Raw genomic sequence first — 22902 nt, forward strand, 5'->3', positions numbered from 1 at the left:
AAAAGTAACCACTATGTTTGTTCTATACCCAGAGAAGGATTTGAGCATTACTAAGATGTAATCCGTAAAAAGGTAAATAGAAAAGAAACCCCTCACATTCTCGAGTGTTTCTGTTACTCACACACAAACAACAGGGACCAGCATTTCCATGACCTGACCTGTCTACTTCAAGTCCATTCAAAACAAGATACAGACAAGTACTAAGCCAGGGCTTTTTAAGCTTAGAGAAACATTGATATCGATCTAATAAACATTCTGTCACTTGCCACTGCCTAGCAATTTGTCACATCTAAAAATCACTTTTTGGCGGGGCTTGGGGTGGGGAGACCCAATTCTTTCAACTATCTTGTTTAACAGTATCGCTTTTTGATGAAGACAGACTAAAGCATCCCAGGGATTGTTGAGCACTGGGGAGACCTGCATGAGCACAGAGCTGCCCACACCCATACTCAGCGCAGACGGGTGGGACACCACAACGTAGGATCCTGCCCCTCGGTGCCCCAGGCAGGAAACAGGTGGAGCTTACCTTCATAGAGGTGGCAGAGAAGCGGACGCTCATTGTGGCTAAGGTGGGCTTTGACGCAACTAGTCCCCGGATGTGCCTGGCACCACAGTGACTAATCTGGAACAAAGAAAAGCTGTGCCTCAGAAATGGCTGTAAGGGCTGACTTGGGGCTTGGCAGGTGGACATGAAGAATGGGCTCTGGAAAGCAGAACTTGAGAGCAGAGGGCCTCTGGCGCACAGTGAATACGATGGGCCCTCTTGCTCACCCAGCCCTACTTTACTGGCCTTGGTTGTCCTACACAAGGGAGGGATAGCTACAGGCCAAAGCATGCCCATGAACACCACCCATCTGCAGACCCCAACTCTGGGGCCTTAGCATGCAAGCTGAGGCTGGGTTGGGCACTGCTCTGAGTTCCCAGTCCTTCCTCAGCCAGCACTGGTGGAGGCACACACCCTAGGTTCCCAGTAAGGGGCTGCGGTCCTCAAGTTCTCTGCGACTAGCCCAGAATGCCGCAGGCAGAATAGTCCCATTGGTGGCAGAGGCTGAATTCAGATCCCAGCTTCTCCTCGTTAACTGTGTGGTCCTGGACAAGGTTCCTTACCTCCCTAACCCTAGGTTTCCTCAACTGCAAAATGAGAATAAAAATACCCATTCCACAGGGCTGTCGGGAAGTTTCCATCAAGAAGTGTCTATTGGGGAACCTGGGTGGTTCAGTGGTTGAGCATCTACCGTAGGATCAGCTGGAATCCTGGGGTTCTAGGATGGAGCCCCACATCAGGCTCTCTGTGGGGAGCCTGCTTCTCCCTTTGCCTGTGTCTCTGCCCCTCTCTCTGTCTTTCTTATGAATAAAAATTTTTTTAAAAGTGTACATTAAGACACAGGGTTGAACACAAAAGCTATGCTTGAGAATTAGACACTTTAAAGCATTTTTAAAAATTATGTTATTGAGTCCCCTCACATTTAAAAAATGTTAACGAATCTAGCATTGTGAACCCAGGAATTTGGTAGTGAGTAAACAAAGTATTTCCTGTTAGGTGTGGGCATACTGGAGGGCAGAGAACCCTCAGAGCCCTCTGCTGATCTGCCCTGGGAAACACAGATTGGAACTGGCTCTGCCTGACCCCCAGGATGCCCTCCCAGCACTTCAACTTGAGCAACGAGAAGAAAGAGCCAACAAGCACTGGTGCTCCATCCTGTCCAAATGCTGTCTGTGCCCAGAACAGACATGCAGAGCAGCCAGGAGCAGCAGAGGCCCCTTTCTCTCCACCTTCAGATGGGCCTGATTTAGCTAGACGGGGCCTGTCACATAGTGACAAACACAAAAGCAACAGCACCTTATGGGTAAATCCAGACTCTCTCTGGCCCACAGATAACCAGAAGCAAGAGGACACCCAAGTGCACTCAGCCCAGCTGAGCCTCCAGGGCCCTGGGCCTTACCTCCACCTGATGAAGAGACTTGAATATTGACAGATCAAAAGGCAGGAGTTGCTCTTGAATGTTGCTGGTCCCAAAAGGTCCTTCTGTGCCAGAAACCTGTGGCCAGACACAGGGCTTGAATCAGGGATGCTGCTGTAAGCGTTCCTCAGCCATATTCATGGGGGCAGTGCTGTACCCACCAAACCGGACTCACAGACCTCCACACACCACTTGCGTGGTCAACAAAGCAGGCTAAAGCCACAGTTTAAAGCAAGGGGGCACTGGATCACGACTGCCCCCTGGTGCTCACAGCCAGAAGCACAGTGCCAAGAACACCAAAGATGGCCTTCCTTGTCCCAGGGCTCATTTGCAAGCACCTTCACACATGCTGCTAGTCAATGAGCTATCAGGACCCACCTGGGCTATATGCCCACAACTGAGCGGCTCTCTATTACCAAGCTGCCACAGCTTTACCTTAAGGTACTTAAGGCGACAAGTGAAGTCCAGGATGTGCCCGAGGTCGGTCTTGGCATCCCCACTGGCACACGTGGGCTTTCCCTGCTGCAGCTGCTCGGTGACCGCATAGAGCTGCAGGGGCCCGATGGCAAAGACCTCGCCGGCCCCCAGGAGCAGTTCTCCTGCAACAGCCATGCCCCACAGTGTGAGCACCCAGCCCCACCCACTGTGCAGCCAGGGCATCTGCCCACCTGGCCAATGGTTAACAAGCACTAGGCAAGCACCCTTGGGACAAAGCCATGGTCCTGAGCTCAGGCTGAGCACAGGGCAGACCCAGGACACGTGATTACAAAGGAGGAAGGGTCATGAGAATGTGCGACTGGGGAGCCTCCCTCCGGTGAGGCCGAGTCAAAATCTGTGGCCCTGAACTGGAATAAAGCTGATGTGAGGCAACACCTGGGCAACAGATCCACGCTACAACCTCCAATATGCACACACCTCAAGGTTAGATGAAGCCTGAGGTGCCAGCCCCGTGCAGGACCTACAAGGAGGTGGGGTTCTTAACCAGTTCTTGCTCTGCTCCTCCTAGCCATGTACCCTCAAGCAGGTTCCTGGGCCTCTCGCCTTCAGTGTCCTTTAGCTGAACCTCCCAAGAGGGAGGCAGTGGGATGTCCAATCTGAGGCTGAACAACAGGAAACACTCCATGCTAGCTACTGTTACTATGTTCTCTGGCAGGGTGATCACCTAGGATTGGTTTCTGGTTCACATCTAATCTCTCTCGGGTAAGGACAAAGCAGGTGCAAGAGGGCAGCATGTCATCCACCTTCCAGAACTCCATCACAGGGCTTTGGACTATATCCTGAGCTTGGAGTTAACCCCCAACATGGGGTCTCAAAGAGTGCTAAGGTCAAAGACCACAGCTTCTTAAGACCTGGCTGGTGCAGGGCAGGTGGGCAGGTAGGTAGTCAGGCTTGGCTGTGGCCCAGGTCCAGGGATTTGAGCAACCCCAGGGAGGTGGGCCCTGGTTATGGTTCACTGGCACAGCACAACAGATGGGATACCGCACCACCCTGAATCCCACTCTTTTGGGAGATTCCCAGCTACATACCTTTTTCAAAGAGCTCCTCAGCCAGTGCTGCAGTGATTCCATTTATCTCCTGAGAAAACAACCCACAGTTAGAAAATCCCCTGCCCCCAACCACTGGGACTCACATTCTCTGCTAGCTACTCTGTTGCTTCAATGCCGACTCTCTAGAAAGTTAATATAACAAGTAGAGATTATAATATACAATAAAGAGAGTAAACTACAAATTAAAGCACCCAGGAAGGGATATTGAGTATTTCCAGTTCTGTGGACATGCGGAACATTGCTTTAAAGGAAGAACAGAAATGGCCTATTGCAGCAACTCTTAGCACACACGGGCTCTCCTGATGCACAAGACCCAGGGGGCTGGCAAAGCCTGGCTACTTCAGAGTCCCAAAACTGGCCCCAGAAGATCCTGGGAGAGGGTGTGGTAGAGAGGAAGTCCTGTTTCATCTAAGAATGACTGTTTCTACTTTCATGTTTCAAAGGTGTCTTAAACAGTGAGTGCTTGCTCTCTTCCTGTGCTCATCCTTCAAGCCTTTCAACAGTCTACTTGGCCCGGGGTCCAAAGAAAGAGGCTGGAAAGGACTTCCTTTAAGGAGGCCTGAAAGACAAAGCCCTCAGTCATAGTAACAGCTGGTGTGCTGGGATGTGAACCATGCTGGGCAGCGCCTGAGCACTTGCTACGTACCAGCACACTCAGTCGCCCCAATGCCCCATGTGAGGAAGATGGTATTTTGAACCCAGTTTCACAGTTGAGCAAACTGAAGTGGAGAGGCACTGTACTCTTACTAATTTTACACGGCCAGAAAGTAGCAAAGCCCCTTAGCCTCTCTCTGTACATGATCCATTGCCTCAGGGCTTCTGCGTGTAATCCTGGGGATGGCAGGGCCCCCCCAGTCCCCAGCCCCACACTGTGCAGGTAAGAATTTTAACGAATTGACAGATGGCAGCCAACAAGACTTCTGGTAAACAGGCCCAGATGGAGGCCATGCAGTTGCCTTCGTAACTCATGGGAACATCTCTGCCACTGGGATGTGCAATTCACATGTTTACGAAGGGACTCAAAAGGCACCAGGTTGCCGGAGACAGGGTGTCCTTTTCCTGTTTTGCTTTGTGGTTTGTTTGTCTCCTTCTTATCTTTCATACATGATGGATATGCTAAAGGTTGTTTATATGCTGCAAATAGCTTCTCCCTGTCATGCGTGCCTCTTACCTTTGTGGTGGTCTTCCTGACACAAAGATTTTTCATTTTCATGGAAATTGTTTAATCTGTGATTCTTTTCCTTTGTGACTTCACGGCTCTTCCCCCACCCCAAGATTATAAAGATATTCTTCTGACTTTTTTTTCCCCCCCTAACGTTTTAAATACTTTATGCTAGCTTTTAAAAATGTTTTTATTTCTTTAAACTGCTTAAAATTCAGTTTACATATAGTGTGAGAATAACCCTCCTTTAGCATCACAAAAAGCTTAAGGGAGAAAAATGAGCACATGTGGGCCCCAGCATTAAGGAGCACAGGGTCTGGCAAGATCCGAGGTCAGATGCAAAGGGGTCAGATGCAAAGGGGCCATCAGACAACAAAGGCTCTGAGCAGGAGAGGGCTTCAGCCAGGGAGGGGAGAGGCTCTCAGCTGTTGAGACTCAAGTTCAACTTCAGTCTTCTGCAACAACTTAAACTCAATTATAGCTTCCCTGACTGGAGTGAAGAACTGAAGATGAGGGAGAGCTTAGAATGATCCAAAAGCTTGTTTCTCTACCAGCAGTTTTAAGTGCCGTGGCTGGTCTCTAAGTCAGCACTTCCCTGGCCTGCTGCTGTGAGCATCACCTGGTGAGCTTGAAAGACGCAGGTTCCGGAGCAACAACTCTCTGGCCCATGCTAGTGACACTGGGACTCCCTCGGGAAGGTCTCCCTCAGGAAGGGGCTCCCTGCCCTCCATTCACACCTAATAATGTTATGGGGGTTTTTGGATAGTTGGCCTCAGCACCAGCTAAGGGGACAAGGCTGGCATTTCCGGAAAACACAGAAAGCTGCAAGATAGTAAGGGCCAAGGGCTCATGCTCAGCAGAGAGCAGGTTTTTCAATTCTGAGCAATCTAAAAGGCAAACTATGTGACAATTTCTTTCTCTGCTTCCCTGCTGTTCAGGCACAGGAAGCGCAGCTGCTGTAACACTGTCTACTTTTGCAACAATACCTACTTTGTTTCCCAGGCTTGCCTCCACCTGGGGAGACTTCCTGAGCGAGGAACAAATAGATTCCTTGGGCCCCTGAATCTAGAGTACCAGTCTCCTAAGAGAAACCTGTTGTTGACCTCCTAAAGAGTTCTGGCTAAGCCACCCTTGCATACAGAGTAAAGGTGTGCAGTCAGTTCCCACCCTCCCTCCCCCCAATCTAAGCCACTGCAGATTCTGCTGGAAGGTCACCTGTGGGAACAGGTGACTCCCACAGAGATCATGCAATCTGGGCTGAAGGGACCCAAAGTGCTTTGGGGTGCCATAAATGTCTGAATTGAGGATGTATTTTTTTTAAAAAAGGCATTCTTTATACCTCAAAAAATTCAATTAAAATGAAATTAGCTAACAAAAAAATAAAAATAAAAAAAATAAAATAAAATTAGCTAACATTTAAAAAACCATTAGCACCCACCCCTAAATGTGTTATAGACCCATCAATTGGCCACCTGCCAGGATCCGTGCTGGTGTGCACCCTTGGGCATCAGTGTGAGCTGCACATAAATGTACCATGAACTGGTTGGGCTGTAGGTCAGCAGCTGCCACTCTGAGCATGGCCTTGCAGCAGAGCCCTGTGACCAAGTACATCCCACAGCAAACGTGCCTATCTATGCTCAAGAAATAAGCCCAGGCCAGCCCAACGCTTCCACTTGGCACACAAGCACAGTCCTTTTTAATGGGACACAAACAAGGGACTCAATCACATGTCACTGTATGGTTCACACACACATATGCTGTGTGTATGTGGGGTGTGTATGTGGGGGTGCTATATAACTCTTATTTCATGACTGTGATGAGGCATTCTAACAGAAATTGGACATTTTATACATAATTTGGCTTCAAGTAAAAAATTACTATTGACAGATTGAAGCCTAAAGTTTCAATGGCGAGAGCTTCAAGGCCATAAGCCATTAAGTGAGTTGCAGAGAAATCTTCTTATCACTTACATACAGCCTCAGCACTTTACAACTGCGACAAAGGATGGAGGTGGATGCTAAGACTGATGTTAAGATAGAACAGTTGGGCACCTGGGTGGCTCAGTTGGTTAAGCAGCCAACTCTTAATTTTGGCTCAGGTTATGATCTTGGGATCATCAGGTCAAGCCTGCCATCAGGCTGCACACTCAGCACAAAGTCTGCTTGTCCCTTTCCCTCTGCTCCTCCTCCATCTTGCTTGCTTGCTCTCTCACAAATGAATAAACAAAATCTTAAAGAAAAAAGTTCCATCCTGATTTCAAATTTCTTTTTTTTTTTTTTAATTTATTTATGATAGTCACACAAAGAGAGAGAGAGAGAGAGAGGCAGAGACACAGGCAGAGGGAGAAGCAGGCTCCATGCACCGGGAGCCCGATGTGGGATTCGATCCCGGGTCTCCAGGATCGCGCCCTGGGCCAAAGGCAGGCACCAAACCGCTGTGCCACCCAGCGATCCCTCTTTTTTTTTTTCCTTTAAAGATTATTTATTTATTCATGAGAGATACAGGCAGAGACACAGAGGAAGAAGCAGGCTCCTCGCAGGGAGCCTGATGTAGGACTCGATCCCTGGACCTGGGATCATGCCTTGAGCCGAAGGCAGATGCTCAACTGCTGAGCCACCCAGGCGTCCCTTTTTAGCTTTTTTTTTTTTTTAATTTTTATTTATTTATGATAGTCACAGAGAGAGAGAGAGAGAGAGGCGCAGAGACACAGGCAGAGGGAGAAGCAGGCTCCATGCACCGGGAGCCCGATGTGGGATTCGATCCCGGGTCTCCAGGATCGTGCCCTGGGCCAAAGGCAGGCGCCAAACCGCTGCGCCACCCAGGGATCCCCCTTTTTAGCTCTTATATTTAGGTCTTTCATCCATGCTGAATTAGTTTTGTTTATGGTGTGAGGTAAGGGATTCCAACTTCATTTTTTGCAGTGTGGATTTCGATGGCAAGAAAAGAAAGCACTTCTCTTTGTGGCCAACTCTGAGATGGAGAGTCCAGGGGCCAGGGCAGCCCTGTGTTGCAGTGAGTGGGCATGCCTTGGCACTGGGCCTATTGCTGTGCTGTTTCTCTCCATGTAGCTTTGGCTCAGTACTCCTGGAATTCTCAGTGACAAACCTCATCCCAGCATCCCACGAGAAGAGGTTTTCAAATTCAATGAAATCGAATCCCAGAGATCTTCTAGCACACCATTTTGAGGGAGGATGTCAGTCAGTGGACCTGGGAGGCAGGCCATTTCCTGACCCTTTAAGCCATTGATTGATTGATTGAAAGAGAGAAAGAAAACACACAATGAACAGAGGGAGGGGGAGACAGAATCTTAAGCAGGCTCCATGCTCAGCTGATGTGGGTTCCATCTCACAACCCTGAGGTCATGACTAGAGCTAAAACCAAGAACTGCTGCTTAACCAACCGAGCCATCCAGGTGCCTCCATGACCACTTTTTCTAAGTCCATCATTTGATCAGTTTGTGTCCGAGTTCCTCCTTTATAAGCTTGGGGGTGATGACCCCCAGCCCTTGAGAATTGGAGGAGACTATACAGTGAAGGTAAAGGATCTGAAAGAGTAGTGGGCCCACAGGGACTTAACAGGTGCCAGCCAGTACTGGCTGCCTGGCTAAGGAAAGGCACTCAGTTCTCTTCAAGGGTAGCATTTCTGTCATTTTCTTATCTTAAAGCCAGTTGACTAGTACAAAGATGCTTTTTGAAATTTGAAATCAGGGATCCCTGGGTGACGCAGCGGTTTGGCGCCTGCCTTTGGCCCAGGGCGCGATCCTGGAGACCCGGGATCGAATCCCACATCGGGCTCCCGGTGCATGGAGCCTGCTTCTCCCTCTGCCTGTGTCTCTGCCTCTCTCTCTCTCTCTGTGACTATCATAAATAAAAATTAAAAAAAAAAAAAATTAAAAAAAAAAAAAAAAAAAGAAATTTGAAATCAGGGCAGCCCAGGTGGCTCAGCAGTTTAGCGCCTTCAGCCCAGGGTGTGATCCTGGAGACTGGAATCGAGTCCCACATTGGGCTCCCTGTGAGGAGCCTGCTTCTCCCTCTATGTCTCTCCTCTCTCTCTCTCTTTCTCTGTGTCTCTCATGAATAAATAAATAAAATGTTAAAAAAAAAAAGCTAAAACTATAAAACTCTTAGAAGAAAACAAAGTTGTAAATCTCTGTAACTTGGATTAGGCAATGGTTTCAACAGACATCAAAAACATAAGTGACCAAAGGAAAAAATGGATAAACGGAACTTCATCAAAATCTAAAACTTTTCGGGTGCCTGGGTGCCTCAGTTGGTTGGGTGGCTGCCTTTAGCTCAGGTCTTAATTCCAGGGTCCTGGGATGGTGCCCCACAAGAGCCTTGCATAGAGCTCCCTGCTCAGCGGGAAGCCTGCTTCTCCCTCAGTCCTAACCGTAGCTGTGCTCTCTCTCATTGGCTCTCTCCCAAATAAAAATAATTTTTTAAAAAGATTTTATTTTACATATGTATATGTATATATATATCATAGATATATATATAAAAATTCCTACAACTCAACCGCAAAAACACAAGTAATCTAATTTTCTAAAGTGCTGAGGATATCTGAATACATGTCTCCAAGATATGCAAATGACAATAAGCATATGAAAAGAGGTTCAACCTCATTAAGGAAATGCAAAACAAAAGCACCCCAAGATACCACATCACACTCACTAGGATAGCTGTCAAAAAAGTTGACTGTAACAAGTTTGACAAGGATGTGGGGAGATGAGAACCTGCACACTGCTAATGGAAATGGAAAATGGTGCAGCCACTATGGAGAAAAATTTGGCAGTTCCTCAAAAAGCTAAAGTTACCATATGGCCCAGCAATTCCACTCTTTATGTATACTCAACAGAAAGGAAAACATAGGTCCACACAAAACCATATGTATGAATGTCCACAGCAACATTATTCGTATGAGCCAAAAGGTGGAAACAACCCAAACATCCATCAACTGGTGGATAATGTCCTATATCTGATCAGCAGAAATTACCCAGGCAGAAAAGGACCAAAGCACAATACAAATGGACCTTGAAAGCATCATGTTAAGGGAAAGAAGCCCATCACAAAGGCCACATTTATATGACTCCATTTATATGAAATGTCCAGGCCAGGACAATATGTGGGGACAGAAAGTACATTTGTGATTGCTGATGGGTACACAGTTCCTTTTCAGAGTGATGAATGTTCTGAAATTAGACAATGGTAATATCTGCACAACTCTGTGAATATACTAAAACCAGAGAATTAAAAATAAATAAATAAATAAATAAATAAATAAATAAACAAACCAGGGAATTGTATACTTCATATCTTTTAAAAAATGTATTTTGGGCAGTTCTGGTGGTGCAGCGGTTTAGCGCCGCCTGCAGCCCGGGGTGTGATCCTGGAGACCCAGGATCGAGTCCCACATCGGGCTTCCTGCATGGAGCCTGCTTCTCCCTCTGCCTGTGTCTCTGCCTCTCTCTTCGCTCTCTCTGAATGAATAAATAAATAAATCTTAAAAAAAATATATAAAAAATGTATATTTTATTTATTTATTCGCTAGAGGCTCCCCGTAGGGAGCCTGATGTGGGACTTCCAGGATCATGCCCTGAGCCAAAGTGCTCAACCACTGGGCCACTCAAGTGTCTCTCTCTTTTTTTTTTTTTTTTAAACATTTGAAAGAGAGGGGATCCCTGGGTGGCTCAGCGGTTTAGCTATCGCCTGCTTTTGGCCCCTGGAGGCCAGGGATCAAGTGATCAAGTCCCACGTTGGGCTCCCAGCATGGACCCTGCTTCTCCTTTGGACTATGTCTCTGCCCCGCGCCCCCCCCCCCCCGTCCTCTCTTTCTATGCCCATGATAAATGAATAAATAAAATATTTTTTAAAAATTTTGAAAGAGAGAAAAAGAGAGAAAAAGAGAGCACATGTGAGTGCAAGCAGAGAGAGGGAGGGAGGGAGAGTAAGAGAGAGCAAGAGAGAATGAAAGAGAGCAAGAGCGTGTAAGAGAGAAAGAGCATGCAAGAGAGAGAGCGCATGCCAGAGTCCCACTGAGCTGGATCTCAGGACCTTGAGATCATGACCTGAACTGAAATCAAGAGTCAGTCACTTAACCAACTGAGCTACCCAGGTACCCCAGGAATTGTATATTTTAAAATAGTGAATTTTGGAATATGTAAATTAAATGTTATTAAAGAAAAGAAAAAAACCCACACTCCAGACAAGCAGGGTTCCTGGAGTCCACGCCATCCAATGTCAGCCCTATAAGGAGTGGAACATGTTAGGAATAATTTCAGAGAGGATACTGATGGGACAAAGGCTGGCAGAAATAATCCCTAAGAACTCCCAGCCTGTAGGAAAGGCTGACAAATCTTTTAGGCCTTGTTGGTTCAAACTCCCTCTGAAGATCTAGTGGTTCTCAATCAGGTGCAGTTTTGCTCCTCACGGGGATATTTGGTGATGTGCAGGTCATTTTGGTTGTCACAACCTGGGGTGGTTACTGGCAGCCACTGGGTAGAGGCCAGAGATGCTGCTGCTGAATGATGCATGGGGCAGTCCTCACCATTCTCCAGCCCAAAATGTCAATAGTGCATGGTTGAAAAACCATGATTTAATTTAATGATGGGTCAGTTAGTTTTTAAAAATCCTTGGATTTGGGGCAGGCCGGGTGGCTCAGCAGTTTAGCCCGACTTCAGCCCAGGGCCTGATCTGGGCTCCCTGCATGGGGCCTGCTTCTCCCTCTGCCTGTGTCTCTGCCTCTCTCTCTGTCTCTCATGAATAAATAAATAAAATCTTAAAAAAAAAATCCTTGGATTTATATAACCCAGAGGATCTTATATATCAGAAGGGGTCCTTCTGATAACAGTAATTTCATTATATCCGAACTGTTCCAAGCAGTAGAGCATGCCGCAAACGAGAATCTCAGATGTGGGTTGGCCCAGGCCCACCTCGGACAAACCTATCTCAGAAGAGCAGTCCAGGCCTTTTCATGCTCAGAGCTGGGCAAACCTGCTTCTCAAAGACTGGGGTCTTAAGCAATGAATTATACTTTCAAAGCGCTGCTTATTAAGTTTTAACCTTAAACAGCGAACCAAAGCTTTCTTAAAGAACAGTGTCTCCGGTGGCTCAGCGGCTAAGCACCTGCCTTCAGCCCAGGGCATGATCCTGGAGACGCGGGATCGAGTCCCACGTCAGCTTCCCTGCATGGAGCCTGCTTCTCCCTCTGCCTGTGTCTCTGCCTCTCTCTCTCTCTCTGTATGTCTCTCATGATTAAATAAATAAAATCTTTAAAAAGAACAGCATCTCCTAAAATACTAACCAGTAAAGTTTATCTGAAAGACTCACACAAGAAAATCTTTCCTCACGTAAGGAAAGAAAATGTTAAAAAAAAAAAAAAAGAAAAAGAAAAAGAAAAAATCCACAACAGGAAACTGCTAACTACACAGTTTCTGGTATATGCTGAATAAAATCCAGAGCATATACATAGATACAACCCATCTGTAAATGCCACTCGTCTTTCACAGCCCCTCCAAGCTTAGTGACCCAATGCTAGTGTCATCAACCAAATATCCAGGCTCTATCTAGCACTCCAAAAACGGTTCGACTGTCTTACTCTGGAAGTACTTCAAGACAGTTGTAGTATAAACATATTTTAGCCTTAAGACCACAATCCGCAGGTCCCTTTCTAAAGGATGAGCCTGCAAATGGAGTGGATTCTTTCATATCTTCATCACATAAAAGGAAAACAAATGTCAATTTATCCGAAAATCACTCAGAGATTAACTACTCCTAGTGCTGCAGTGTGTGATCTTTCGAATTTTCCTAGACAAATACACGTTAACTTTTTTTCGTAGAAATGGAACCATGTTCTATATACCATTTTATAGCATCCTCGTTCCACATAAAATATACTTATTTTCCTGTCAACAAATCCACAGCTATACCATCATTTTCTGGCAGAACCGATTACATGGTTGTCCACCTTAATTAAAAAAAAAAAAGCCTATTAGACTTAAAAAAATTTTTTTTAATTTAAGGGTGGGGGAGAGGTGGGGGGAGAGGGAGAGAGAATCCCAAGCAGACTCCCTGCTGAGCACAGAGTCTGATGCGGGGCTTGAGCCTACAACCCTGAGATCACTAACCTGAGCCAAAACCACAAGTGTGTTCCCCAAATGAATGCGCCACTCAGGCGCCCCTCCTGTTGGACTTTGTCTTCAGTATTTTGCCACAATCCTGGAACATACCTACGTCCTTTTCACACTTGCCTGATTGCTTTCCCCCTAGAATAAATTCTCAGAAGCAGAATTGGTAGCTGTTTTCAATATCTGAGTTTCATACAGCCAAACTTTCCTCTGTGAAGTGTGACAACTCATCCTGTTACCGGCAGCCCACGAAAGTTGTCTCTCCATCCAAGGGAGTGCAGAGCCGCTCCAGGACACACACTCCCCCTGGGATCTATCTACCAATGACCAGCACCTTGGACCCTGAAGATGCCCTCAGCTGGCCAAATCCTGCCAACACAGGACTCTTTAGTCTCAATCTGTGAACCAACAACGTAAACCAACAATGAAGCCATACTCGTGCCAGGTGTCAGCTGTTTCCACATACCCCCATCCATTCCGAAAACCAGCTTAAACACCCACAGGCTGTTTGTGCTAAACAAGATGCCATGTGGTAAAAGGAAACCTCCCTGTGGCCACAGTCTGTGAGTAAACTTGTCAATAAACTCACTTCTGCCCACATCTCATCCCCATCAGGGTGATGTTCCTACATCTTCTAGCCTCAGGGTCAAACTCAGCCCACCTCTCCTGAAAGCTGAGGCTTACACTGGTTTGCTGCCTCGAACTCAGCGGTTGTGGGCTTACAGGAGAAAACTGGAGAGGAACTTACGTAGAAATGAAAATGCAAGAAGTGGGCCAGCACACTGGGGGCCACGCCAGGGAAGGTGGCCAGGAGTGTCTGCAGGTAGACCTCCAGATCCTTCTCCCTTTTTTCCACCAAACTTCTTGAGTTTTTCCCAATTATCTTTTTAGGCGGAAGCAGATTTTTATCAATTTTCCTTTCTGCAACCAGCTGTAAGAAAACAGAAGTGTGGTCAACCACAGACCAAGAGGTTCTGTGATGGTGCAGGATCAAGGCAAGCAGCCCAGGGACAGGTGCTCATCACAACTCCCACAACCCCTCCTGGCAGGAGTATCAGAATTAGTGATCCAACCAGTGTATCTGGAATTTGGCCTCATCAGATTCAATTAGTAGTAGAATACCAGGACAATTCCAGACCAGGAGCTCCATCTGGAGAAAATACCTCCAGGCCCCTAAAAACCACCATCTGGAATTCCAAACCAGAATGAAAACCAATCAGGGCAGTGGCGTGTCTTTAAAATACTCATGTTGCAAATGACCCAGAGAGAGGTGGCTCTCTCCAAAAGCAAAGAAAGAAATGGAATCACACCCAGATATTCAAGTATAGGCTCTGGAAGAGCTATGGTCAGGTGAACCAAGTTTAAATCTGTTCCCTTCCCGGGAAACTGAACATTACAGGCACAGAGCCAGTTCTGCCCTAAATTTAACGTGTGGCACAATAGAAATTTGGCCTAAAAGCCCCCCAAGCCCTGAGACACAGATTCCTAGTTCTCCAGCGTTACCTTTTCGTGTAGATCATAGAAATCGCTGTAGCGGTGCTTGACTGTCCATTCATGACTACCATCGGTGACCTGGATGATGTAAACCTACAAGGGAAAACCGACAGTCCTTGCCCAGCCAGCGACAAGGAAAGCCCCGTCTTCCCCTCAACAACAGCTGCAGGCCACCCCAGATCATTCCAACCCCCAGGCCAAAGTTAGGCTGCCCCTGCCCACTAGCCTCTGCATGGACTCCTGCAAAGCAGCAGGACCCTCTCTCAGCTTCCTCCAGGGCCCTAGCACCAGCTAGCAGGCACATGGCATCAATCTGTGGCTCTATCCAAAAGCGAGAAACAAAAAAGATAACCATCTAATTAAGCCATCTCTTTAGTTTTTTTACTCCCAGCCTCCTACCTGAGCTGCAAGCAAGGCCACCCCTTCCAAGAGAGGCAGAACAGGGTGGGGTCTGGCAGGACTAGCTTCTCAGCTATTTTTCCAGCTGCCCTATCTCCTAGAAGCCAGACCCTTTCCAATGCTTTCAGCTGGTTCCTGGCTAGGATTTTTGTTGCTGAGCCCAGAGTCAAAGCACTAAGAAGCCGACTGGAGGGCAGGGGAACAATCAAGACCTAGTGACGGGCAATCTGGCTTAGTGGGTTAGGGGAATGGGCCTTGGAGGCCAGAAAGACCCAACTTCAAAACTTGGTTCTGCCATTTCCCGGTTGGCTTATGTAAGTAACTGGGAGCTTAAATTCTCTCTAAGCCTCAGTTTCTCCATCTTAAAATCTGATAGGTTTAGTAACTGAACAAAGTAATTCATGCAAAATGCTTTTGTACAAGGCCTGACATGCAGCAAGTGTTCCACAAGAGGTGTGTTAATAATATAATAATCAGCACGCTGGGAGACAAACTGTAGGGTCAGCCTGGATCACCACTTGCCTGGTACCCATGCAGAGGAAGGGCTCAGCCTAGAAAAACAGGGAGGGCTTTTTGGAGCTGACATCCTAGCTGAATGCTGCTTGTGGGTGACAGCCAGTCAGCCACAGCTCCGAGACCTCAACCCTCACCTGCAAAGGTCCCCTGGTTCCACGGTCCCGCCCCTCTCTGCAGCACGCAGGGAAGGGGGAGGAGAAATCCTCAAATCGACTGAAGCCTCCAAGGAAGAGCAGCCCTTTCTCCAGGGCTGGCCTGTTGCTCCAGGATCCGCCCCCAGCCCCTCTTCCCAGCCTGGCAGCTTCCCTCCCCCTCCTGCCGCCCAGGAAAGGAAAAAGAGCCAGAGAAATGACCCTCAGGAGGAGGGTTAGGATGAGGGCCAAGGGGGTGGGGTGAAGGCAAGGCCAAAGCCCCCCCCTCCACACTTCCCACCCTCAGGGAACAAAGAACAGGAGGCTGAGAGATGCTCAGTGCGCCCCACCCCGAGGCCGGTCCCTGCCAGGAGCCTACGAGGCCCACAAGCCTGGCGACCAACCCCATCCAGATCCAGAAGAGCCTCCCAACTCCATCACCGTCGGGAGCTCCACCCCCCTTTTCTGTTCTCCACCTCCCCCACCGCCCAGAAGTGTGTGGGCGGCTCGCTGCCCCAACGGGCTCCCCCCGCCCAAAGCCATGAAGACCCCGGAGGTTCCGGCCGGAGAGGCCCGCTCAACCCCCCGTGTCACGGCCCCACTCGCCCCGCATTCCGGCCTCAGCCTGACCTCCGTTTTAGAGCGAATCTCACCTGCGACCTCCAGCCCCCATCGGGGCCCCGCTGCCCGTTCCTCGTGGCCCGCGGGGCCCCGCGCCTCTCCGCGAGTCCGTCCATCAGCGCCCCCACCCCTCCGGGCCGAGCTATCCCGAGGACTCCCGGCTCCCGCAGACCCCTTCACCCCCAGAGCCCCCCACCCCGCGCCCAGCCCCTCCCCGGGCGCACCCAGGGCCCCGTTCCCGGGCCTGCGGGGCCTACACACCCCTTCCGCGGAGCCGCTCCTCCCCGGTGGCCGGGCAGCGCCCCCCGACCCGGGCTCCGGGGTCCAGCCGCCACCCCCAGTCCTGGCGCCCGCGCCCCCTGCACACCGTGTACGTGTCCACGAGCTCAGAGCCCACGACGCGCGCCTCCTTGGCCGGCTCGGCCTCCCGCTCGGGCCCGAAGCTGCGCGCCGCCGCCGCCATGTTCCGGGCTCCGTTGCCGCAGCCTCCGCCGCCGCCGCCGCCGCCGCCGCCGCCGCCGGGCGCAGACTGGCAGCAGCAGGGGGCGGGGTCAGCGTCCCGCCGCCCCCTGGGCCCCGCCGCCCCCCGCCCCCGCCCCCGCCCCCGCCGCGCGCGCCGCCGCCATCTTGGCGCCCCGCCCCGCCCCGCCCCGCCCCGCCCCCCGCGCGTAATTGACAGCAGCCGCCAGCAGCGCGCGTGCGCAGACGGCAGAGGCCCGAGCGCCGGCGCGGCGCGGTACCTTGGCTGCGGCCCGCGCGCCCCCAGGAGGACCGAGGCGCCGGGCGGGGACGGCTCTGCGCCCGGGAAGCGAGGACGGAACGCCCCGCACCGCCCGGGCCACCCGAGGGAAGCCACTGCTCCGCCTGCTCTCAGTTTCCCCTTCCAGAACAAGAGTCAGCCGTCGCCCCTCGCCTGGCTCTCAGGCTCATCCTCTGCAGGGCACGCACGGGATTGAAGTTAGGAGCTGTGCGCAGAGCCCGAGCTGGACACAGTAACTTGGCGCCAGCTCTTAACCTCTCCAAGACTTGGAGACCTCCTGTAGCGAATGGGATTAATCCACGCAGTGCCCGGCACTCGAGGCAGGGAGCTGGTGTGGTTATGGAGACGGGGCTCCGCAGGGGGGTGGGAGGGAGGGATGGGCGCTGGCCGTTGGGGCTAACAGGCTGGCCCTGGCCCTAGAAACTATAGTACTGGAATGGGGAAGCACAGACACAGAGATGGAGCCCTAACCCAGGGGAAGACCCCCACCTGGAAGAGGGGGATGGTAACCCAGCTGAAGGGGAAAAGTCTAGCACGGATGGGGCATCTGTACATGTGTGCACTGAATGACCAAATGCAGCTTACCCACACCCAGAGCTAGTGCTGTTCTCCCTGGGGAGATGAGAGGTCTTGGCTATGGATGCTCTGACACCCCTGGGCCCAAGGGCTCCAGAGCACTCTGTGCTAACGTGGGTGAATGACTTCCTTCTCCGGTGGTTACACAACGCCATACTCTGAACTTGGCATTCGAAGCTTCTCTTGAAAGGGCCTCTCTTTGCTGCATACTGCTGGCCAGCACCCTCCCTCCGCAACAGGCTTAGCTTAAGACGGGGGCTGCCAAGTCAGACGTATTCCGAACAAATCACCAGCCCTCCAGGAGCTTAAGTTTCCTCATCTGAAAAATGGGAATATTACCCATCTTCCTGATTGGATAAGAATTGAACTTCTGTGTGTAGGGGCCTGGCCTGGGGCCCACTATTTTTCAGCACCTGTCCTGTTCTTGGCTTATGTTTTCTTTCATTCAAGAAGACTTTCCAGAGAGTCCCCTAGGAACCATGGGGGACAGAAGGAAAAAGATGTGGTCCTTTTGCAGCCCTTCATCTGCTCCCTGCACTGGGCAGAGGACACAGGGATTCAGGCCAGCCTGAGATCACCAGGGCTGGGGGAGGGGGTGGAGGATACTGCAGGCTGGGGTGGGCTGGGCCGGCGGGGAATGAGGTGGGGCAGGGCTATTTAAGCCCAGGGCTGGCTGGCAACCCCAGCAGCCTGCCCTGTGAGCCGCCAGCATGGATGACATCTACAAGGCTGCGGTGAGGGACTGGGCTGGGCAGGGCTGGGGTGGATGGGCCCACTGGGGCCTCACTCAACTCACGATGGGGGGTGAGGTCACTCTACAAAGGTAGTGGGGACCTGGGAGAGGGCCCATGCAACTTTCAGCCCAGGCCCTCAAGGGGATGGATGGTGGATCTGGCATTCTAATTCCAGGGTGTAGAAGGAGTGAGGGGTTTAGGGTGAGGGGTTCAAGGTCTGGAGAGGAGCTTTTTGGAGGGTGGAGGAGGTCATAACTTTTAGCATCACGTCTGCCCCTGTCTCCAAGTGTCTGTAGTCTGTGTCACTATCTTCCAGCCACATCTCCCTTCACTTGTGTCTGTGGTTTTTGGATCTTTGCCTTTATCAGTCTCTTTCTATCTCTTTGTTCCTCCTCGTTGTCCCTCTGAGTCTCTGCTTCTGTTTCCCTGTCCCCACCTCATCCCCCTCTCCGTTTCTGCCCCTCACATTCTGCTCCTCACCCCACCCCCTACCTCCAGCTCCTTGGATGGCTGAAGATGCTGTGGAGGGTGGGACAGTTTGAGAAGGGGGCTGGTGATCCAGAATCCTGAGCTGGAAAAGGGGCTTAGAGGTTTGAGGTAGGCAGGGAAGCGCTAAGCATGGGGGAGACACAGGGAAAAAGGAATCAAGAACCAGGGCCCCCACCCCAATCAGGCCTGGAGGGCTCAGGGGTCAGTGGTTTAGCCAGGGGTGAGGGCTGGAGAGTGGTCACCCTGAGTCCCTGCAGCATCCTAGGGTCACTGAGGGGCCTCAGATACTAGTCCCTCCCAGGAGTAGGTGGTGTTGCTGACCTCCCCCTGTCCCAGAGGCAAGGATGTTCGGCATAGACAACTGTCCCCAAGGGAACCCCTCCCTCAGCCCTGAGAGTGGAGTGCAGCCTCACTTCCGGGCAGGGGAGAGCTAGAGCTGGCTCTAGGGCTGTCCCTGCCTGTCCTACAGGAGTCCACAGAGCTGGCGGGGGAGGGAGCTGCCCTCCACCCTGTGCCCATACAAGGCCTGGTGGGGCTGGGGACTAATTTTGGCTCCTGAGGCACCAGCAGGCCAGGGGGCCAGATAATGCTGCCCCACCCCCTGCATGCCAGAGTCCCCAGAACAATCACCAGGTTTAACTTTGTCCCCCGTTAAAAATAGCCCAGTGGCCGTCCAGGTCAGGTTACAGTGGGTGGCTTTGCCTATCCCCACACTGGTTTTATTGTCCCAACCTGAGGGACAGCTGTCCCTCAGGCCACCCAGCTTGGATTTCACCAAGGGAGCCGAAAGGGCATTGAGTGGTCACTGACTATTGTTACTCGGGGTCACCTTGGCCCTGGAAGGGGCGCCCACCTGTCACCCTGGCCCTAAGCCCAGCCTCAGTGAGGCCAGCTGGGTCACCTCAGGACTTCGGGGGACAGGGAGTGAGGACTGAGGACTGTGACCTGGGAATGGCCTGCCTCTTCCTGGCTTCACTTTCCCCATCTGTGGAATGGGTTGATTTCCTTAATAGCAGCCAAGTCCTGAATCAGTCCTGAGACCTCTTTTTCTCTCCAGGTAGAACAGCTGACAGAAGAGCAGAAAAATGGTGAGTGCTCCAACATATGTGGGGGTACGACAGGGCCAGGCTGGGGGAGCATGAGGACCCCCGAGGCCGGGGTCCCTCTCACCGCAACCTCAGAGGTCTTGGAGGGAAAAGGCAGTTGGCAGATGGCCCCAGAGGTCTGGCCTTCTGGGATCCTGGCTTCTGAGCCCTGACCACTCTATCTTCCCCTCCTTCCCTTTGGACACAGAATTCAAGGCAGCCTTTGACATCTTCGTGCTGGGCGCCGAAGATGGCTGCATCAGCACCAAGGAGCTGGGCAAGGTGATGAGGATGCTGGGCCAGAACCCCACACCCGAGGAGCTGCAGGAGATGATTGATGAGGTGGATGAGGACGGTGAGCCCCCTGCCCCCCAGACCCTAGACCCACATCAGCCTCCAGTGCTTGGGCCCCAAATCCTGGCTCTGCCACTTATTACTCTGTGCCCTCGAAGGAACTTTTAACCTCTCTGAGCCTCAATCGTGTCATCTTCTGAAATGGATATAATGACCACACTCGTCTCACGGAGTTGCTATGAGAATGCATGCAGCAGGGCACCTGGGTGGCTAAGCAGTTGAGTGGCTGCCTTTGGCTCAGGGCATGGTCTTGCAGTCCCGGGATCGAGTCCTTCATCAGGCTCCCCTGCAGGGAGCCTGCTTCTCCCTCTGCCTGTGTCTCTGCCTCTCTCTCTCTGTCTCTCTTGAATAAATAAATAAAATATTTTTAAAAAGAGAGAGAATGCACGCAGCAAGAGCACAGGGGTTTAGTGTCAAGAGCATTCTAACCATCCCTCACTGATGGCTGGGCTGCTCACCTTGCAGGCAGTGGCACAGTGGACTTTGATGAGTTCCTGGTCATGATGGTTCGGTGCATGAAGGATGACAGCAAAGGAAAGTCTGAGGAGGAGCTGTCCGACCTTTTCCGCATGTTTGACAAGTGAGTGCATGACCCAGGATCTCTGACCTGACTCTTGCAGAGGGGGGGAAAGGGGGACAGTCTTGTGACCTCAAGGCCTCAGTTTCCCACTCTGTGCAATGGGAAAATGGGATGTCCCACCCCATTTTCAGTGCTGGCCCTGCCTTGCCTCCTGGTATCATGGGTGGGGCTTCTTCCCTTCCTCTGGCCCACACCATGAGCTCTGAGGTCCCCTTCACATCCCCGCCCCCGGCACAGAAATGCTGATGGCTACATAGACCTGGATGAGCTGAAGGTGATGCTTCAGGCTACCGGTGAGACCATCACGGAAGATGACATTGAGGAGCTAATGAAGGATGGTGACAAGAACAATGATGGCCGCATTGACTATGACGGTGAGGGGGGGGCAGTGCCCTTGATCCCTCCTTGCCCACACCTTGCCCAGACCTCTTCTCTGACCTAGGTCTACTCATCTCTCCACAGAGTTCCTGGAGTTCATGAAAGGAGTGGAGTAGATACCATCACCCACGTAGAACTGCCTGTGCCACCTTCCAACTCCAGCTGGGCCCTGGGGTGGCGGCAAGGGGCCGGGGTCCCCAGGATGTGAGCTTGGGTGTGTCCTCGACCATGGGCCCTCCCTGACGGCCTCCCCCAGCCCCATCCTAGGGAATGCAAATAAAGCCCTGCTCCCTGGAGGCCTGGTGTCCAACTTTCATTCCCCAGGGGGCTGTGGATGCCTCACCAGGGCCCACTGCTGCTCTAATGACCACTTCCTGCCTTATCCCAGAGCCTATGCTCCACCCATCCCTGTACACGATCTTCTGTCAGAGGGGTTAGATTAGGCTGGCTTTTTTCTATGTCTGCCTATGCCCAGGCCCCATCTCCAGAGATTCAGCATCTAGAGTTGGCCCAGAATCTACTTTTACCAGGCTCCTGGGGGCTGTGGCTTTGACCACCAGTTGGTAGCTGAGAGGTCCTGTGCTTGGAGAGAGCAGAGCACCCTGCTAGGCCCTGGAGGCCACTCGGTGTGGCAGCCCAGCATCTTCTCAGCGCTGGTTGCAGAGAAGCTGGGTGCTACAGGGGCTCAGTAAGATGTAGCACTAGTCCATGTGCCCACTCACTTGCATTTCACGCTGGTGACACTAATTCTCTGGGACTAAGGCACACACCATCTACTCTCCCTCCATTCACCCATTTGCCAGATGAGGACCCTAGGGCCCAGAGAGGTGCAGGGACCTGTCAAGGTCATCCAGTGAGTCTGGCGGAGAACACAGCCACCTGGCTCCCCGCCCGGAGCTCTGACTGATGAGTCAGGTTCAGACAGGCATAATTTCTAGTTGACCTGAACCCCAGAGGCCCCAGAAGCCCACTTTTCCTCCCTGATAGAACGCAAGTATGAGGCTTGGCGGCTCTCAGCTTAGTAGGGGCTGGATCTGCAGCCAGAACAGAGACACTGGCCTTGGAGAGGGGGCAGCAAGGACGTGGAGGTGTCAGCAGTGGTGCTAGCAGGAGCGACAGCTGCCACGGTGTGTAGGCTCCATCCAGAATGCCAGCAGCTGTCCTCACTCCACCCAGCCACTCCAAGGCCTCTCCACCTGTGCCCCAGCCTTAGCATTCCGCAGACAGGCCCAGCATTCTGGAGACAGTCTTGGAATTCTGGAGATGCCTCCAGTGGAGGCCAGAGCCACAGGAGCTGCCCGGTCCCTAGAGAGGCCTCTGGGAGAGCTGAGGGGTCCCTTTGGGCCTGCCCTTAGGAGCTGGAGAACTCAAGGACCTACATGTACACCGAGGAATGACAATATCCCATGAGAGGAGGCAGGGCCACTGTGAGCCCATCTGCACTTGTCACATACCTACCACGTGCTTGGCATGGGCTGGATGCTGGAACCCTTCGGAGGGAGGCCCAGTCCCTCATTCCATGAAATTTATCATCAACTCAGGAAGACAAGAGGGTGATGATGAGTGTAGTGAGGAAACCAATGTAGTACTGGAACGGGGATTATAGAGATGTGGGGGCCACGAGATAAGAGTGGTCAGGGATCCTGAAGGAAGCATGTTTCTGGTGGGACAATCAGAGAAGAGATGGGGAGTCCTTTGTGCGTGTCAAAAGCTGAGATGCCTCTGGGATAGGGTAGTGTGGATGGCAAAGCAGGGCTGGAACTGAGGGGGCAGAGAGAACGCTATAAAGTCAGGTGTCATCAGAGTGAGAAGGGCTTTCACAGCCCTGGTCCTGGATGAGGCCCCTGGGAAGAGGAAGTATAGAGAGAGGGGGGCCCGGGACTGGACACTGGGCATCCCATGTGAGTAGTCCAGGAGACAAGATATAGAGATCCCCGGGCGGGGGGCGGGGGAGATCCTGGGTGAGTGAGGGACCCTGGGAGCCAAGAGGAGG

At 51.5% G+C, this 22902-nt stretch overlaps 2 protein-coding genes across 6 annotated transcripts in view; one reads left to right on the forward strand and one right to left on the reverse strand.

Moving 5' to 3' along the window:
* Positions 1-16516, reverse strand: part of NISCH (nischarin) — a 33932-nt gene extending 17416 nt beyond the window's left edge. For 2 of the 5 annotated variants that reach the window (XR_012011963.1, XM_072785990.1), the window contains exons 1-7: positions 16321-16477; positions 14296-14379; positions 13541-13723; positions 3488-3536; positions 2397-2560; positions 1944-2039; positions 527-622 (exon numbers count right to left, since the gene is read on the reverse strand). Coding sequence is in view for 4 of the 5 variants with exons in the window: in XM_072785990.1 (XP_072642091.1) it covers positions 527-622; positions 1944-2039; positions 2397-2560; positions 3488-3536; positions 13541-13723; positions 14296-14379; positions 16321-16416 (768 nt within the window). In the remaining variant the exon portion in view is untranslated. Of the gene's footprint in view, positions 1-526; positions 623-1943; positions 2040-2396; positions 2561-3487; positions 3537-13540; positions 13724-14295; positions 14380-15985; positions 16103-16320 lie in introns of those variants that run through there. The other 3 variants (XM_072785991.1, XM_072785993.1, XM_072785992.1) reach the window with 3 other exon arrangements.
* A 147-nt stretch (positions 16517-16663) lies between these two features.
* TNNC1 (troponin C1, slow skeletal and cardiac type) lies at positions 16664-21205 on the forward strand. Its single transcript, XM_072788080.1, has 6 exons — positions 16664-18023; positions 19570-19600; positions 19806-19952; positions 20417-20531; positions 20769-20905; positions 20994-21205. Exons 1-6 carry the CDS (start codon positions 18000-18002, stop codon positions 21023-21025), a joined length of 486 nt encoding a protein of 161 aa, XP_072644181.1. The 5' UTR covers positions 16664-17999; the 3' UTR covers positions 21026-21205.
* The last annotated feature ends 1697 nt before the right edge of the window (positions 21206-22902 follow it).

This window comes from Canis lupus, chromosome 19 (genome assembly GCF_048164855.1).
Source record: "Canis lupus baileyi chromosome 19, mCanLup2.hap1, whole genome shotgun sequence".
NCBI lineage: Eukaryota > Metazoa > Chordata > Mammalia > Carnivora > Canidae > Canis > Canis lupus.